This window comes from Stegostoma tigrinum, chromosome 10 (assembly GCF_030684315.1).
Source record: "Stegostoma tigrinum isolate sSteTig4 chromosome 10, sSteTig4.hap1, whole genome shotgun sequence".
In the NCBI taxonomy this organism is placed as follows: Eukaryota; Metazoa; Chordata; class Chondrichthyes; order Orectolobiformes; family Stegostomatidae; genus Stegostoma; species Stegostoma tigrinum.
Window position 1 is genome coordinate 76,266,771 of NC_081363.1, and position 20,075 is coordinate 76,286,845.

The window sequence follows — 20,075 nt, forward strand, 5'->3', positions numbered from 1 at the left end:
CTGCCAGGATGGGCATTTCCATCTATTAACCTCTTAATGGAAGGTGAAATTGTAGGGTGCATCAGGGGTTACTTCTTAGAATAGTACATTACACAACCCACCCAGGATCGGGTCATTTTTGATTTAGTAATGTGTTAACAAGGTAGGATTAATTAGAGATTTCGTAGTTAATGATCCTTTAGGGATAAGCAAAATTTCAAATGCAATTTGAGGAAGAGGAGTTCAGGTCTCAAACCAGGGTTCTTGACATAAGTAAAGACAATTACAGAAATGTTTAAATGTAGAGAGTCTGCAAAAATGAGCAACATAGAGAGATCTGGGTGTTATTATGGATGAAACATAAAAAGTTAGCAAGTAAGTAAGAAATTAAATGGAATTTTATTGCTAAGAGGTTCGAGTTTAAAAATAAGGAAGTCTCATTTCAAGTGGAGTACATGCACAAACATTTTGGTCCCCATATTTAAGAAGGGAAATACTGGCTGTGGAGGCATTCACTCATCTGATTCCTGAAGTGATGGGGTTGATGTTATCAATGTTACTAACAGCTAAACAGGTTAGGCCTTTATTTGTTAGATTTTAGAAGAATAAGGGGTGATATTATTTAAATATACAAGACTCTGAGGGGGTTTGACAAGGGTAGATAATAAGATGTTTCCACTAATAGGGAACTTGTGAACTAGGAGGCATAATTACAGAACAAGGGGACATTCATTTAACACTGAGATGGAAAGGAATTTCTTCTCTCAGAGGAAAGTGAATGTCTGGAATTCTCTACCCCAGAAACTTGTGGAGGCTAAACCCTAAAGACGAGGTGAATAGATTTTTTCAAAATAAAGAAGATGAGGGCTATGAGTAGCTGGCAAGAAAGAAGAGTTGAGACAGTGGCAGGTTCGCCACTTATTGAGTGGCAGGACAGACTTAAAAGGCCAAATGACCTAATATTGGCCCAATATCTTGTGCTGTCACCTTAATTCTGTGTGTCCTCTCTATCAACCAAGTTCGCGTTCCTATTGCTGGAATTCCTCTCATATTGCATTTCTGAAAAGTCCTAATATGTTTATGATGTGGTACTTTAAGGGAAGCCTCATAGGCAGTAGATCTCGATCAGTATTATTGCTTGAGTTAAGTGTTTGTTACAGCACTCACCATTGCTCTGCTTCCACGCTGTGCTAAACAATTACACCCAGTATGTCCATAACCACTGAAACGCAGTGAACACATAAAAGTACTGAGAATGTGAATAGTAGTTAAACTAACCTTGTCACTAGAATGTTGTTTAGCGGGGTGAACATGCTCGCATGAAGAGGAAGCAAACGCTGTGGCAGCATCTGTTGATTCTGGTTACAAGTAATCTGTCAAAGACTGAGATCCTGAAATTGGTACCCTGCCCAAATGAGCTTTCTCATGGCATCTGGTAAACATCAAATTGCAATTAAGAATGAAACGTAAGTACGGACTGCAAAAGATTCAGTCATTTATACAGCGTGTGCATTGGTGACATTCCTCCATGTATTAATGTATCTCATTGACACTCTAGTCTCCAATTCAGCTGTAGGATAAAGGTAATTCATGAAGGCATTTAGACACTTGTGTGATGAATGTGGATAAAGATCCATACTCCAATGCTCATTTGAAATCCTGGTGTCCAATGCTCTTCAGTCAGTATTATTACACATCAAAGATAAAGTGCACATTTACCCAGATAGGGCGTGACATTGTTTGTGGAAGTAAATACAGATCCCTGGGACTTTGATGATGGTGTAGCTGCAAGTTGACATGCAATTAAATTTGCAGCTTTTATTATCAGCTGACATATTTTCCTGTTGACATTTTATCGACAATCAACAAGAATGCCTTTCTTGAGAACCACTCTCAGGGACACTGAAAGATGTTATATGATGAGCGTCAACGTGCTAATCACTGCCTATTTCAGTGGCAGTGCTTTGATTTATAAAAAGCTTGTTCTTCCACTGAGATTATCAGTCTAACAGTTAGAGCAGTTTCACTTGTTCCATGGGCACTGGTCTGTACCAGGCCCATTTTGTATTAGTGTCCTGAATACACTGAACTCGCTCCATTCCCATTCCTTCCACGGGCACTGAGCTGGATCACTTGCTTTTGTTTTGTCAAACATGAAAATAGAAGACTAAATTGTGCTGAAGTTCAGTTCTGTCAGCATTTCCTGAGTTAAATGGTTCAGCTAAGACTCCTTGTCTGATGGTAGTAATATGCATCATTCACTCTTGAATAAAACTACAATACAGTGGCTGATGGGTACAATGGTGATGGAATGTATTTGGAATGTTCACCATGGGTTGGTAACAGCTCCAAATGATAGCCAGAGCTGTATGGTTCAATAGATTCAGTACAAACACATACTTTTCCCCATTCTAGGAAATGAGTCTGAATCCTGCTCAGGCCAAAGGAAGACATCCTTCCTCTGCTGGTTAATGCCATGTCGAATTGTTGCAACACCAATCACAAATCCGTCTAGCAGGCGTGATTAATTCCAACAAAAGCTCACTACCACCTTCTCAAGGGCAATTAGGGATGAGCAATAAATGATGGCCCTGTCGGCAACACCCACATTCTATGAGGGAATTTAAGAATAACCTTGTGGCTGAGCATTAGAAGATCAACAAATTGGTGAATAAATCAGTACTGAAACAGGAATTTACACAGTAATGAGGGTAGGCATGGTGATTTATGAAAGGAATAATGTTTCTTCAATCTTATAAACACTGTCTCATAATCCTGCATGTACACATAAAAATTGTATTTTTCTCAATCACCTCAAAAAACTTTACAGCCAATAAATAATTTTTAAGAGTAATCACTAATCGTGACTAACGAAGGAAACACAGAACAGCCAATTTGCACAGAAAGATCAAACAAACAGCAGCAGCATGATAACAAGGCGATAATCCTTTCTATGGTTTTGTTGGAGGAATCAACATTAACCAGAACAATGGTGCCATGGAAAGTTTTATGTCCTCACAAGCTGCCAGGGAGGGCCCTTTTTCTCATGTCACGGAAGAGATAACACTTCCAGCAGAACATCACTTCGTACTGAGACAAAAATAGAAGTTACTGGAAAAGCTCAGCAGGTCCGGTAGCAACTGTGGAGAGAAATCAGAGTTTTGGGTCGAGTAACCCTTCCTCAGTTCTGAGTTCTCAGTTTTTGCCTCTGATTTACAGCATCTGCAGCTCTTTCAGTTTTTATCACCTAGACCTGCTCTGGAGTATCGCCTTTGGGTTATTTTTTGCTGAAGCTTTGGAGTGGAGCTTGAAACTAGATCATGGTGACTCCCACTAGGCCACATTCCAGTCACAATGGCATGAGTTGACTTGAGCTTGGGCCATCTCATTCCAGTTTGTAAATGGAATAGGTGCAGAGCGCAAAAGAATTTTGATTTGCAACTAAACCACACAACAATTGCCAATCTCTCTGCTGGATGGTTGGTGTGAGAAATGATAATGAAACAGCAGGAGAGAGCTCCTCAACTGGGACTAGCCAAGAGAGAACTTCAGGGCTGTAGCTCATCTGTGAAATAGTAATGTTGACACCTTTGTGTTGAGGAGCATAAAAATTAACGGGGAAAAAAAACTTTCTTTTTTCCTTTATTCACTTACAGGATGAGGGCATTGCTGACCAGGCAGTGTCTATTGCCCATCCCAAATTGCCCAGAGGGCAGCTCAGAGTCAACCACATTGCTCTCTGGGTCTGGAGTCACATTTAGGCCGGACCAGGTAAGGATGGTAGTTTCCTTCCCTAAAGGACATTAGCAGTTGGATTTTTTCCCCAACATTGGATTCATGGTCATCATTAGACTCTTAATTCCAGATATTTTTATTGAATTTAAAGTCCACCATCTGCCCTGTTGGGATATGAACCCAGATCCCTGGAATGTTATACAGGATTAACAGTGATAACACCACTTGACCATCGCCTCTCTGTAATTTTGAGCTGCTTTGAAAGTTACAGGTGAACAGAGCCTTGAACCCCGGACCCTCAGATTAAAAGTTTGATGCTTTACCAATTGAGTTACTCAGGCTCATAATAACCACAGATTTGACTTTCTTTGGCAGATAGAAAATATCATCACACGGATGCAAGATGACAAAGCTGGTGGAGTGATGATCCGAACAGTGAAGAGCTTCCTGTCAAAGATTCCCAGCGTCATCACAGGTGAGACGATATTTCAATTGATTGGGAAATTCTGGGCCAGATTCCCTTTAAATTGGTGCAACTGTCTTAAAATATCAAGCACCATTTTTGGGAGATAGTAAGAACTGCAGGTGCTGGAGTCAGAAATAACACAATATGGAGCTGGATGAATACAGCAGGCCAGGCAGCATCAGACCAGCAGGAAAGTTGATGTTTCGGGTCAGGACCATTGTTCGTCAGAGATGTGGGCCCTGGCCCTATGTCTCATGCCCTAGCTCTCTTAGACTGTCCCCTACATACATTTACAAGAACCTGATAGAAATGTTTCATACAACTTGAATAATAGAACTGTTGCTTTGTTTTTATGCTCAAACACATTCTGGATTTGTTTTCCTGTGCACTCAAACAATATCTCCTGTCTATTTTTTGCTCAATTGTAGTTATAGACAGTCTAGAAAATGGAACTGTCTTCTTTTTCCCCCATTAATCAACATTTTCAAGCTGTGGCCAATCATCTCCTTGATATATATCATTTTGGCAGAGAATTCTACTGGTGACCTTGTCAATATACAATGAAAAAATATCACTAACCTTGCTGGTTTTAAGGGACTGTGGAATTGGCTACTATATTTATCCACTTAACAACAATTGCTGCTCGTTATTAAATGTTATTTAATATCGTTATCCATTGGGATACTTGTGAAGGATTAACAAAGTGCTTTGCAAATACAGATTTTTGAATATTCATTGCCACACATGAAGCAAAATATGAGTTGTTTTATTGAGTCTCCAAAGAGACAAAGAGATGAGAGAGAACTAGCATTATTTTGAATCTGAGTGTCAGCAGAAATAAAACTGTTTGGTTCAGAATTGTCCCGATTATGACAAATGGAACATACAAATGATAACCGGTTGAAATAAAGTTTTGCCTTTTTTTTCATTGCTACTTTAGTGCTCTTTGCCTGGTTGTTTATGACTGTTTGCAGCTCATTAAAGAATGTTACATATCTTTGTGTAGGATGAGTTTAAAGGTTAAAGGACACACAGAATAATTTTAAATTAACACACCCATGGGAAATGGAACAAGCTTGAATCAGATGCATATTTTGCAACCTGCTTGATATCTTTATGGGGAACTGTACGATGGGTTAGTTTAAAATGAACTGTATATATCTGACCTAAAGCTGCACCCTTACTTTGGTTCATTGTTGTTGTTGATATTCCTCTATTTGGACAGAATAATGAAATGACATAACACACTAGCCTTTTTAATTCTGGCAGCTGGATGATTTTAATGTACATTGAAGGATGACTGTATGGATTTTACAGGCACACTCAAATCTGGCTACCCAAAATCTGATGCTGTCCAAAAAAACAGAGATTTTTGTGATGTACCTTTTCCAATTTTAACCAGGTTGCAGAGTAGTAGGCAGGCACTGAAGACTGTCAGTTCAGTACTTGAGCAGATTACTAAAATCAGCAGTGACGTGAACATTGACACAAATTGCTTTACAATCATTTAGTTTATCTGCACCCCTCCTTCTTCACTGGATTTTGTTCTGACTTGAATTATTGAGTTCTCATTTTTTTCACTGAAATCCAGAAAATTCCACAATCCAGTGCAGCCTAATCCTGAGATAACACAGTGTGGAGCTGGATGAGCACAGCAGGCCAAGCAGCAGTACCTTGTGCTCCTAAGATGCTGCTTGGCCTGCTGTGTTCATCTAGCTCCGCACTTTGTTATCTCGGATTCTCCAGCACCTGCAGTTCCCATTGTCTCAGCCTTATCCTAATGCAGGTGCCTGAAGCTGCGGAATTCGAAAGATGCTACTGGTATGTGAAATAAAATTGGGATGTTTCAACTCATCGCCCTGCAGGTACGCGGCCAAATACGCAAAATTCACCACAGATTTCACTGACTGTATGGATTTTACGGGCACACTCAAACCTGGCTACCCAAAATCTGATGCTGTCCAAAAAAAGAGATTTTTGTGATGTACCTTTTTGCTGAACTGAACAGATCACACTGGTGCAGTTGGGAGTTACTGAGAGTGTTTGTTACTGACACTGAACGGAAAGCATATTTTACACGGCTGTACTGATATCTACCACCTGAATGACCACAAAATGCACTGTAGCTCTCACATGGGAATTACAGAAAAATCGGATTTCTACTTTAAAAAAATAATAACTCCAGATAATTCTCCTTTATTTTCTTTGACGCAAAAATGTGTGAGGCTGCAAAAATGTTTGCTCATTGATCTGTTGAAGCCGTAAATATGTTTCAAGTAGATTTATTCAATGTGTCATGAGCATCAATAGTATGAGACCAGCATTGCCAATTAGAAAGCTAAGTAAACCAAGTTCACTTGCTTTATAATGAGTGTGTTTTCAAAACACTCTGCTTCCAAAAGTACATGCCAGATCTCATTTCTAAGTAATAAATACAGTGGTGGTCAATGAGGACAATATAGCAGTGCAAGAGGCAGGATCAAAATCACTGGTTTTAAGGGGAAGAGAATAAAAAGCGAGAGAGAGAGAAATAGGTGTCATACGCAAAGCTTTTCTCTGATTCTGAGTTCCTCCCTTGTTTTGTTACTGTTTTATTATCAAGATAATACAAATAAATTATTCTGTGGGTTAATACATCTGGAAAACATCAAAAAAAGTATGTGCTTTGGAAAAATTTAAGAGCTCTTGATTTCAAATGATTGCAATAAGTGCTGTTTTGAGATGTTATTACATACATGATGTATGATCATACGATGGAAACTTGAATGTAGCAATATCAATTTTCATACTGAGATACTGGATTATTCATTGTTTTGTATATTTGTCATTTAGCAGAAGGATTATTAGCCGAGTGTGAACTTTTTTGGCTTAGTGCCATACAAGTACTCCCCAGAATGGAGCTAAATAATGTACACCGGGGGTGGCACACGGTTAATCCTGACTCTGTCCTGAGTCATTTAGCCTAAATCTGGGAGAGAGCAGATATGCCATAATTGGATATTCTAATGACTTTTGTAAGTAAGCATTGATTTCTCCTGATAATTACTAACATTTGGCTTCTACTGGCAAGTGTAACAACAGGTAGACAGTTTTCTCTTTTCGAGGGACCCACTAGTATTCAATATCAAGTCTGATTCATTGGCAGTAGTCTCTTGGGCTTACTGAATCTATGGATCCATACCAGTGCATGTTAGGGATTTTAAGAAGATTAATGTAAAAGACTCTTCTTTTAAAAATGGTATATTTCCGTCTATGAGGAAGGCAATCTTCTTCCTGAGACATATGACTTTTATTAGCAATTGGAACTGCTTCCAGGTTTAATGCAGGAAGCAATCTCCTGCACTAATTACCCACGATATGAACGAATTCTACTTGGGCAACATACCCGCGACCAAACATTTTGTGCACATGTTGTTGGTACTTTCCATTATCTATGACATGACATTATCTATGATGTGTTTATTCCTGCTGTGTTGACGCCTGGGCCAATTTGGACAGTGTTAAAATTCTGCCGTGTCATGTACGACTGGAGTCACATGCAGCAGCAAGTTCACTTCCCCGAAAGATTTTAGTGAATCAATTGATTTTTTTCAATTACCTATCAATTTTCATTGTCCTATGCTAGCCCACACAGATGATCAAGTCCATTGAATTCCTTTTTCCAACTTGCTGCTTGTAATTTGGCCTGGACACAGATGTCCACTTATAAAGCATAGCAACAATATGCCCACTGCAATATACCAGAAATAGCACTGTGATAACAACGAAATAGTCTTCTGTGATGTTGATCAAGAGGTAAATATTGGACACTGAGGATAACCAACCTGCTCTTCTTCAAAAGTGGTATCGCAGAATCTCATCCAAAGCCTCCCCACCCCCCCACCCCACCCAACCCACCACAAACAGGCAGGGCCTCAGCTTAAAATCTTCATTGAAAGACTGCGCCTCTGACAATGCAGTTCTTCATCAGTACTGCCAACTAGCAACGGACTTCATTCTTGTACTCAAATCCTGGCATCAGACTTGCGCCCAGAAGTTATGACTCAGAGACAAATTTACAAGAGGCTGAGCGAAGGCTGATAATTCAGTGCCAGTTTATTTTAACCTGATTTTGCTGTTATACTGTTCGTCCCAGAATGACTCAAAGCTGAATGCACAGGGGTTTGGCAGAGAGGATGAGAAAGAGGGGAGCAGTATCACTGGGGATTTAGTCAATAGGGGTGCAGTATCTTGTGCTGCTTCCCACCGAGAGAAGCCACACGGGCGACAGAAGTTAATTTGACAACAATCAAGTTCCCAGTTGGGGGAATCAAAAGTTTGCAGTCACATTTTCAGAATTATGAAAGACAGGTCGAGCCACCTGACAGCAAGCTTTGGGAAGTCCTTTTGCATTCATTTGCATTTCGTGCTGCGCATTCAAAGAATTTAAAACAGCAGAGTTAAATTCCCATTCTCGGTCAAGGCCTGCCTCAGAGAGCAATTCTGGAACTGACAGTATAATGGCAAAACCTGCCTGCATGCAGCAGGTGAGGTACCTGCTGGGCTTTGGATGCAAGGAGCTGCTGCTTTCGTCTGTTCACCTGTGCCTTGTCAGGTTTGAGATTGGATGGCAGTTGGTTAACCAAGCCTAGGATGACAAAGGGAGGCCGGAATGTAGTGGGCTTGAATCAAGGAAGATGAAAGTCTTTCCAGCTAAGGAAGACAGGCTGACTGACGGAGTCTGGAGGGCATCCACTCCAGCCCTGCTTTTGTCTTACAGGGAATGAATGCCTTTCCAGAGGCCCTCTAAATATGGCACCAGGCACCTTTGGCATTCGAGGTAACATCAAACTCATTGACTTCATAACAACCCCCTCCACCAGATTCACTGTGTTCCTCATGCAGACATGTGTAATGAGCTGAGAACCATGTATTAGCACACAAAAAGCTGACCAGCCTCAATACTTCCAAATCCCCCGGACAAATTTAAACTGCACTTCAGAAGGTTCAAACCAGAGAGTAAGGATTGAGGTATCAGCCATAGAGTCTAACTCTCTTTTACACTGGCATGCATCCAAAAATGTATGTGACGGAAACCTTGATGCAGGGATTGTCAACACTGCTACTAATGCACGATTCGCAGTTCAGATCACTTATAGTCACAAAGGAAGTTCAGAGAGATTAATTTAAATCACTGCGGTTGTTATCTTTAACTGAGTTTCATACATTCTGAAACAATGTAGAGTGCTGTCCCAAGGTCATTTTAGCACATAATGTGGTAATCAACAGTCAAGACATTATCAGTCAAGTGATAAACTCGGCAGACATGGCGCACACGACACTTAATACTTCACGGTGTCAGTAGATACATAACTGCTCTCTTTTGAGTGAAGTCACCAGTGCAGAACTGCTACAGAACCCCTCACTCCAATGAATAAAAACCGATTTGGAATCACTTTCAGAATAAAAGTTCTCCTTTGATCATGTTTATGTCTCACACTAAATTAAGAACAGTATCTCTCTCTCCCTCTCTCTTCTGTCTCTCTCTCTCGCCCCCCCGCCACCTCGCTCCCACCCGTCCCCGTGCTGGTCAGATTCAGCATTGCTGAATTGCGCCATGCCTGGCCAGAGCAAACTCTGCTCAAGTTTAATGACCCTGAGCTATTGTCATGGCACTTGCAAGTGCTGGAAGCTCAAAGTTCTTAGAGTTGGCCTTGTTTTAATGTTGGGACTGTGAGCTGCAAAATGGAAGTGGAAGATGGAGTACAGTTGACCGGTCTCACCTGTGTTCGATCTGGGCAGTCACAATCTCCAGAGACTTTATAGTATGGACGCAAAACAATTGAATCTGCTGCTTCTTCATTTTTTTTTCTTTCACTACTAGACCTTGTTCGCCGCTCAAGCTTTTTGAGTCTATTGATTTTCTTTTGTTTGGAACAGAAAAATTATCAAGAAAATGTTGGAAATTTGATTCAGAGGGATTGTATCATGACATCATTTATTGTTTTGCTGAGGAAAGAGAGATGCTGTTAATGCTTTTCACCACACATTCATCAACTTAGACTGATCCACTTGTCACCGAGTCAGCATCCTCTTTCATGCAGTATTAGTAGTTTTTTTTCCCTTTCAAGATTTAGCATTCTTGCATCTGTTCTGATGAGCACAAGTGGAAAAAAATCTCAACAACATATCTCTATTTTTTCAGCAATTCTCAAGCTATGTGTTACCAAGTGACACCTTGTTGTTTTCATCAATTACTGTAATGCGGAGGAAGAATTTTCCATTCAATTTCAGTATTGCTTTGAGATAATTAACTGTAAAAAGTATAACCCCGCGCTCAAGAAGTTAATGTTGCCCAGTTAGCTTCATACTGAAAATGACAAAGTGTTGTTTTTGGTGGGAGGTGAAGTATGTGACAGGATTATAGCCTTTCAAGTTAGAAAAGCAGAGAAATGAAGTGATGGATATTCACAGATTCTGATTGTTAAAATGCTAAATAAGATGAGAGCCTGAGAAACACTCTTTAAGAAACGATTTAAAACATTACAGCTGGCAGGAATCTTTAACCTGAAGATTAATGAAGCACTCAAGCAATGCTTGAAAGATAATTGAATATGGCCAGAGTGAGGCTGGAGTAAAAAGGGAGAAAAGGTCTTTATCATTTGTCCCTTCCTCAATCTTGAGTGTCCTGCCCAAGTTCTTATTATAGAAAGTAAAAACTGAAAAAACTGTAGATGCTGTAAATCAGGAACAAAAACAAAAGTTGCTGGAAAGGCTTAGCAGGTCTGGCAGCATCTGTGAAGGAGAAAACAGAGTTAACGTTTCGGATCCGGTGACCCTTCCTCTGAACTTCTGACTTCTGAGGAAGGGTTACCAGGCCCGAGCCATTAACTCTGTGTTTTCCTTCACAGATGCTGCCACACCTGTTGAGCTTTTTCAGCAAATTTGTTTTTGTTCTTATTGTAGAAAATGTCTTAAAAAGCCGAAGAAAATTGCATTATTATTAGTACATAATGAGTTGCGGGCCCTGCTAAGAAGGGGTACACAGAATCAACATTCTTACAATGCCATACTTCTGATGGAGACAGAGAAATCAGGGCCTCAAGAATTGGAATTAGTAATACACAGTAAAGTCATGCTTTTCACAAAAATCTCCTAATTTGAGTTGCAGTCTTCTATTGTCCATGACTGCAGAAATGAGCACCAGAGAGGAGCACGAGCACAGCAGTAATGAATATTCCTGGCTGCACTTGGAAGACATTGGAAAAATAACATTAAACTATGACCTCCTCTGGTATCAGCTTGACAGTTAAAAATGAAGGCATTGCTCAGCTGAGTTTTCCACCTGGGTGCTTGGCCCGTTAGTAGATTTATTTTTCTCTGCAGCAGCTGGAAATTAGCTCCATATTTTATGGGGGAACATGTTTTCTTAAGCTTTCAACATTTTAATGTGGTTATAGCAAGGAATAAATTGATATCATAAGCTGAGCACCTGGTGCGCAGGAGATGCAAAAGTATTTGGATACTATAATGATGGTCACTGCAAATTTTCTACACTGGCATTTTTCAAAATCAACTCTAAGAATTTACATATTCCAAATAATGCCAGTTTTGGTTCAGTTAAATGAATCTTGATTGAGCTGTGGCACTTGTTTCATATGGAAAGCTGAATTCAGAATCACAATTTTTGGAAGTTCAAATGGCTTTATTCCCTATCACAGTAACTGTGCTGCTGTTGTACATGCTTCTTTAGGCAAGTGGAAAGCATCAGGTTATAGGCTCGCTGTGCTGCAGTGGAGGAGGCAAGTGTTCAGTTCCCCAAGTCAGCTTCATGTTGTACTTTGCATTGACCCTTTAGGGAGTGATCAAGTAGTCAGTTCTCTTGATCTAGGAGGAAAGGGACCACCAGTGATTATGTGGTAAAACCGAAACTGTAGTCCATCTATATGGAGTCTTCAGAACTCAAAACCATCAAGGGCTCCATCCTTGACAAATCTGTTTTTAGTATAAAGATAACCTGTCACATACTGCTCATCTCCCATTTACCTATGAAGGCGTGTGTTATTATCATGGGTGTTGTGAATATGGCTAAGTATTGTGTACAGAAAGTATAGAACAGTTCAAAATTCAGTTGGATTATTTACTTCAACTCTACTGTCTTCATCTCAAAATGCTTCATACCCATACAAAATGGTGATTAAAAGTGAGAGTAAGGATGCAGTTGTGTGGGGAAGGTGGGCTCGGTCTGTTGCCAAGGAAACTACCATATGGTTAGCTTTAGAATCAGTGCTGACTCACCTTAGTATTTAGCACCAGGTCCTGTACTAGACCCTGCCCCCTTCCCTCACCTCCACCCTCAATTTGGCCTGCACATCAGCAACACTTACAGCCCAGCCCCAACAATTTAGAAATACCTAGAAGCAGGTTGCATGGTTTGACCTTTGCTGAGTGAATGGCTCACAATCTGTGTTAGGTGTGAGGGAGAAAAATTAAGCACCGAATGCTGTTGAGCAATAAAATCAGACGACAGCCTGAAATGTAGCAGTTATGCTTCACCAATTTCCGTGTAAAGTTGCATAACATCTGTTATTACAAAACTATTGTTTTACAGTGACACACAGTTGCTCCAGCAGTACTCTATTTGATGTGACTTGGCTAAAGAAGAGCATACTTCACTGGCAGCAGACTGATAAGAGGAACTGAAGTATAATCTGTTACTAAGTTGTCACGGCATTTCTGTTGAGGCTCTTAACAGTGCATTGGAAGTGTGTTATTAACAATCAACACCAAGCTGTTGAATAATTAATTTTGATTGATGCAGATTTTAAACAGGTTGACTAATTGGTAGATACACATGGTTTTCAAAGTCAGCTACCTACAGGTGGTGGGATTTTTACCTGAACAGTTTTGTATGCAGTTGCAAGGAAACCAGTAAGTGGAGAGAGATGTCTGGATGAGGGTTGGCAGTTTTACAACACTTTGCATCTTTCTGTGTATAGATAGCAGGGAAATGTGAGAAGAAGGGATATTGTAAGTACTTGTCATGCTTAGGACTGATATTCTTTGTAGCGCCCCTTATCTTGTTTGACTTGGTCAGATCATTAGTCTGAACCTGGCACTTTTTTTGTTGAGTTGGCATTGTGTGCTCTTGCCTGTCACTAATGCTGAGCAGCTCTCTGTCTATCTGTGTGAATCTCAAAGGAAAACACTGATATAGCTTTGTCTGTGAATCAGGGTTAATCTTTTCACCTCTTCCGTAGCTGTTGCTGGTCTCATTTTTTCTGGAATTTTCTTGTTATTGTTGAATTCAATTTCCACCATCTGCCAAAGTGGGATTCGAACCCACGTCCCTGGAACATTACTGGGTCTCTGCTTAACAGTTCAGAGATAATTCAACTAGGCCATCGCCTTTCCTCAGCTAGTGTTTCTCTCGCTGTCAATGTCTAGCATTTAGATTTATTGAGCTTGCTCTGTAGTACCCCTAGTTTGTCTATGTCCTAGAGTAAGACTTTTGCTTTCCTCAGTACTGTAACAGAATACACATCTGTAACCTAGGACAGAGTATGTCCAGCCCCTGAATGATGTTGGCTATGGCAAGAACTTTTGAAAATTGGGTGAGGTATCTAGCAAGGTCCTTCGCGACATAAAAACCAGAGTCGCATTTTCCAACCAAGGTGCTGGACATTAAGATGAGATTCTTGCTAATGAGTGGCTGGAGGCCTATTTGCATAGATTATCACCCTCATTAATACCCAATCAAATCCTCATTAATAAGCATGCTGGAAGTCTCTGACCCACTGGATATAAACTAGATGCTGAGAATTCCTAACACGAATGTTAGAGCAGTTACCTGCTCACTGCTTGTTCTTCTGTTCGTCCTACTTGGACAGGCTGCATATTATGGACAGTGACCATACAGCCACCACATCCAACATGTGCCAGTCTCATTGTGGCTTTTTCTCCAGATACCACACCAAACGTAATGAGTGTGATTTCTTTGAAGAAGTACACATGGACAGGCTAATTAACTGTGGAGGCAATAGCCTAGTGGTATTATCGCTGGACTGTTAATCCAGAGATCCAGATAATGTTCTGGGGACCTGAGTTCAAATCTCACTATGAAAGATGGTGGAATTTGAATTCAATGAGTATCTGGAATTAAGAGTCTAATGATGACCATGAATCCATTGCTGATTGTCGGGAAAAATCCACCTGGTTTACTACTATCATTTAGGGAAGGAAATGTCATCTTTATCTGGTCTGGCCTACTTGTGACTCCAGACCCAGAGCAATATGATTGACTCATAACTCAATTAGGGATGGGCAATAAATGCTGGCCCAGCCATCAATCCCTTCAATGAATAAAGAAAACAAGAACTGAATTGATAATCACCTCTACTCTGATCAATGCCTTCAGAGATGGTCATCTGAGTGAGACAAAACAAAATGCCATTGACACTTTGCTGGAAGGTGAATGCCAACATAGTGAGAGACAAGCATCAATTACTTGCTTTAAATGCAGGCAACACTGGTCAGCGAAGTTCTATCACAGATTCTGTCTGATATACCTGCCCAGAAGTTCTCGAGTATTTCTTCACATCTGCAAAGTGTGTGGCACAAAAAGACATTAGGTATGGATGTGCAGAAAGCCTGGTTTCAAAAACCCAGACCAGACCTGGAACGAGAGCCAGGTGACCAACAATGTAGTACAACGCAACACCACAGTCAGCACAGAAAGCTGTCCAAATGCATCGACAAAGTGAGGAGCCAACAAACTGACAAGCAGCCTTTTGAAGATGGCCAAACTTTTTATACTGCCAAACTCAAGGCCATGACATTGATTTAAGATAGTCAGAAGATGTAATGATCATCCATATCATATGTCACCAAGGGGCTTGTTGACATACCCTGTAATCCAAAATTGATACAGGAGTTAGTGCCAACATACTATGAGCAGCCTACAAAAGATCATCTTTCTGTGCTTAACAGATCAATTCCATGCAGTGACATTATTGCATTTGCACTATCAATATGCAAGTTCAACAGTCTAGTAATGACAGAACAGTCAATATGCATAGATTTCTGTATCATAACCAGTCCTGAGATTCAAGCTGCATCTGTAACGGTGGAACGGTGCAAGCATGATGCAGTCAGGTCAATCAGTGATCTAAAACAAGATGCTCCAAATATTTCAATACAGTCAGCAATTTTAAGGATCTTGTCACATTGCGTGGGGTTGCTTCATCCTAAAGATGCATCAATCTTCTAAAGAACTGTAGATTGCATATTTCAGGGAAGCTTTAAGTGGAACTGATTGAGATTAAACAAAATGATATTATTCAGAAGGTAGAGCACCAAATGTACTGGTGTTAGCTTCACCATGCTTGTTTTAAAGAAAGATGAGTATCCCAAATGAGTATACTTAGTATACCTAGATCATGTCTGTCAATCTCTCACCCAAAAGGAATCCACATAAAATAACAACACTAAAAGAATTAAATCCTAAATCTTCTGGTTCTATTTTCTATTTTAAACTAGATGCAAAGTATGTCCACTGGCCCATCCATTCAGTAGAAGAATCCCAAGAGCTCATAACATTTTGGCCATCATTTGGATAATACTATTTCTAATGGTTACACTTTGGGCAATCTGTTAATTTGTAAGTCAAAACCTTTTCCAGTAAGATGTGGATAGGACTGTAGAAAAATGTTTAATTTTTTTTTCCTTCACAGCTGTTGCTAGGCCTGCTGAGCTTTTCCCGCAACTTTGTTTTTGTACCTGATTTACAGCATCCACAGTTCTTTCAGTTTTTACATTGAAAAATGCACCTACCTGTGTTTACAAAGCTAATAATAAGTCAGGATCATAAGTCAGCTAAAAGCTGGGGATGACCACAGCCTTTACCCACTGACAGCAGCAGCAGCGCTACGAGGTGGATTGGTATTTCATAGCAAAAAAGCATCCCATCTATGACCATGTGTAAACTCATAATGTTGTCTTCGTGGCATACTTTCCTACTTATCTTCATGTCATCTCTAAACTTTGCTAGCAAGCCTTGACTATCCTCACCTGAGACATTGAAATAAGTTTCAAAGAGATGAAGCGCAGCACAGACCTGGAAGATAAGTTGGGAAGACTGGTCTTTGTGTACTGTCCAAGGGTACTGGAATGCAGTTAGGTTGAGCACTGTCCATGGTCCTGAGGACCATCCATGAGTTGGGAGAGTCGTTGGGTACTTGCTGCGTGTGAGTTGTCAAAATGGGAACAGATTTACTGTGGGTGCTTTGACGCTCCAGCTGACCTACTTGGTGAGTTACATGACACGGATGTTTTAGATGCATGTTTGAGAAGCTCTAAGTAAATCCATGTGAAGAGGAGAATAAACAGACAACAAATAGGCCAAGACTGCATGGTTCTGGTCAATCACAGAATGATTTCAGACGGGTAAAGCTGGCAATAAGAAATTTCAACCTCCTGAATAAGTACCGGGATGTGCTTATAGCTTGCAACCTCCTTTGGATCCTGAGGCGCAGCAGTGATTATGGAGTTTTCTACATTGCCAGTTTTAATTGCTGTGTCATTGACATTCACATTTTCATGTGGCTAGGCCCCAGGCTCTAAGATTTCCTTATTATGCTCTGTCTTGGAACTTCTTCATTATTTTTTTCCTTAAGATCCTGCTTAAAACTTACCGATTTTATTAAACTTCTGGTCACTTGTCTGAATGCCTTGATGTCGAATTTTGTTTGTAAAGTGACAGAAGATGTATATATTTTGATAAAGATGCCTCCTTAAGGCACCACTCAGTTTCATAATGCAAGGTAATAAAAGTGTGCTTTGCTGTCAGGTGCAGCTCAGAGTGAAGGCAGCTCTGTGGATTAATGTCACACCTATTATAACTATAAATAGGTTTCACTGTAACACACTGAAGTTAAGTAAACTAGAACATGTCATTTTTGAGAGTTATTGTGCTGATTATAGTGGGAGCTGCTCTCTTTACCAAGAGCATCAGGAATCCCTTTATCACTCCTACAGGCTGGCTCACCAACTGAAGTGTTTCTGGATCATATGGAAGGATGTAGGCGGGTTTCCATGGTGACTTATTAAGGATTTTTGCTGGTTTTCATCAACTTCTCCAAATGGCTGGCATTGGTTTGACAAGTAAATAGGGTGTCTTCACTCCTAGAAAGAAGTGTCATGAAAACATTTAAAAGAGCTAGCTTAGATGAAACAGTAAATGATACAGTGAAGGAATAAGGGCATCCAATGGACAAGTCTGCATTTTTTTTTACTTATGTTGTTGGGATGGAAATAGAATGACTGCCTGTGGAAGATTTTCTGTATTATAGCTAAATTGTAATTTGTTTTGAAATAATTTATTTACAGTTCTAGTATGTATAGTGCTAACAATTTGGAACTGCAAGCTCAAAAGCTCACACAGTAGTTAAGATGGATGCCCGCTCACACAGGGTAAATCTTGCCACATCTATTTGTAACAAAATCTGAGATCTGGCAATACTGCTCACTTCTGTTAGTGGCCAATAAGGTCCTAGGTTACCACACTTATGTATGTAAAAGATGACCCATGAAGATGAAGAACACAAGAGCTAGCCACAATTTTATCATTCCTACACTACACTCTGAGGTTTAATGTGGAATTTACAGTACTAATTCCAATTGCTTTTATTCCCCTCCCTCACTGATTTGTGAGTAACTGATTAAACTTGTGCCAGATTATACACACAGCCCTGAATGCCTAATGCTGATGCTGAAAGATTTAATGTTCCAAAGATTGGATTTACCTGCCCCACTCTCAAGATACTTGTTGAAGTCCTGACACAGTTAGTGTGTGAAAACGGCCTGGGAAATTTGTATATTCAAGGGTCATTTTTCTTGTGTGCGGTCTCTGACAATGGTCCACTGAATCATACACCACTCACAGTATGATATGATCGGAATATTCCTTATATGTTACCCCATACCATGAAGAATGTGTTCTTGCTGAGACAAATGCAACAGCCCTTTGTATTCCAGCACCCTTGAGGAAAAGACCAATTCACTGAGCCATTTTTTGATTTTTTCTCTCTCTCTGCGTACGTATCCACTACTTTTCAGTGATTTCTGTGCTCCTAAAACCATCTGCTGCACCCCAGTTCTTTAATTCTCACCATTTAAAATTCTCTGAACTATCTTTCTTATATTCAATGTCGATACCTCCCCATATTAAACTCCATCTGTCTCAGTTTTCAACCCTCACTAAATCCACCAGTGATCCTTTGCAACTTGCTGCTCCCATTTACAAACTCGATGTTAGCAAACCTGGACGGACTGTTCTCTATTCCTTTATCCATATCATTTAGAAATGTAGAGAAAAGCTACGGTCACGACTCACCAAATGCAATCAACTGGAGTCCACTGCCCTCATCCCTAGTCTTTGCCTCCAACCTCTTAAGTAATTCCCTATCCAAACAAGTGAGGTTGTGTCCAATTGCACATGCCCTTATTTTTTAATAGCAGTGAGGGAGTAAGTGGATAACATTTTCACAGGGCCAGTGCAGACACAATGGGCCAAATTATCTCATTTTGTGTTACAATAGCCTATGATTCTATCTGTGACCTATTCTCACCAGTATTATGGAATCTCATTCCAACGCTCCTTACTAATGCCAGGCTAACTCGACAAACATCAGCAAGACAGATGGTCCTGATCTGTATTCTCTCCAACTCTCTACGTAAATTTATTGAACCACACTAGCTATTCCTGGATCTGTAAAATGCAATTTGCAGTCAGAGGGTGATAAATCAAAACAGGGCCACGTGCTCTTCCTAGTGCTTCATCACGCTGACATTGTTCAGCTCGCTGCTTACCTGTACATTCAGGGCTTGTTGTAATTCCTGTGGATGATGGCTCATTGACCAGCCGCACATTTTATTTCAAGAGTTTTCACTTTTATCAGAATCGATGAGGTTACAGCCTTGCAAGGAGGTGACAACAACATGTAACTGTTGTGAAATAATGCTATTGTGGCAAGGGACACATTTCAAATAAAGCATAGAATGGTACAGCACAGGAATCGGGTCTTCAGCCCACAATGTTCAGCCGAACATGATGCCAAATTAGATTAATCCCTTCTGCCTGCCCTTGGCTCACATAGCTCCAATCCTTGCATATTCGTGGGCTTATCTAAAAGTCTCATAAATGCCTCTGTGGTACTTATGTCCACCATCACCCCGGCAGTGTGTTCCAGATTTCTACCCCTCTGTGTGGGAAAATACGAGCCCCTTATATCTCCTTCGGATACCCCCCCCCCCACCCCATCTTAAATGCATGCCCTGTAGTATTAGACATTTCAACTCTGGGGGGAGAAAATTCTGTCTGTCAACCCTAACTATGCATCTTATAATTTTATCAAGTCACCCCTCAGCCTCCACTGCTCCAGAGAAAACAACCCGAGTTTTTCCAGCCTCTCCTTATAACTCATACCCTCTAATCCAGGCAGCATCCTGGTAAACCTCTTCTGCACCCTCTCCAAAGCTTCCACCTCCTCCCTGTAACGTGGTGACCAGAATTGAATGCAATACTCTTAAGTATGGTCTAACCAAAAGCGCATAAAGCTGCAACATCCTGACTCTTGTCCTCAAATCCCTGACCAATTCGAGCAAACATGCAATACGCCTTCTTGTAAAATAAATTGATTGCCCAAGCCAATCTAACATTTTTTTTTACCACTAAGTATGGCCATTTCTTTGGATGCTTTGAGGAAACCAGCCTGTTGGACTGCAAGTAAAGTCACCATAGGCTGCTCTCTCATTTGAGAGAGACAACTGGTGGTGGTTTAAACTGAGAGTTGCCATGCCTGAGGCAAGGGGAAGAGGTTGAGAAGGAGAAATCTTCATGGTAACCTGAGCTGGTGTG

At 40.5% G+C, this 20,075-nt stretch overlaps 1 protein-coding gene across 4 annotated transcripts in view; it reads left to right on the top strand.

Annotated features, from left to right (window-relative positions):
* Window positions 1-20,075, top strand: part of LOC125455913 (regulator of G-protein signaling 6-like) — a 516,870-nt gene that overhangs the window by 384,801 nt on the left and 111,994 nt on the right. For 3 of the 4 annotated variants that reach the window (XM_048538464.2, XM_048538465.2, XM_048538467.2), the window contains one exon: window positions 4,090-4,189. In XM_048538464.2, the coding sequence (XP_048394421.1) occupies window positions 4,090-4,189 (100 nt within the window). The remainder of the gene's footprint in view (window positions 1-4,089; window positions 4,190-20,075) is intronic. The other variant, XM_048538466.2, reaches the window with a different exon arrangement.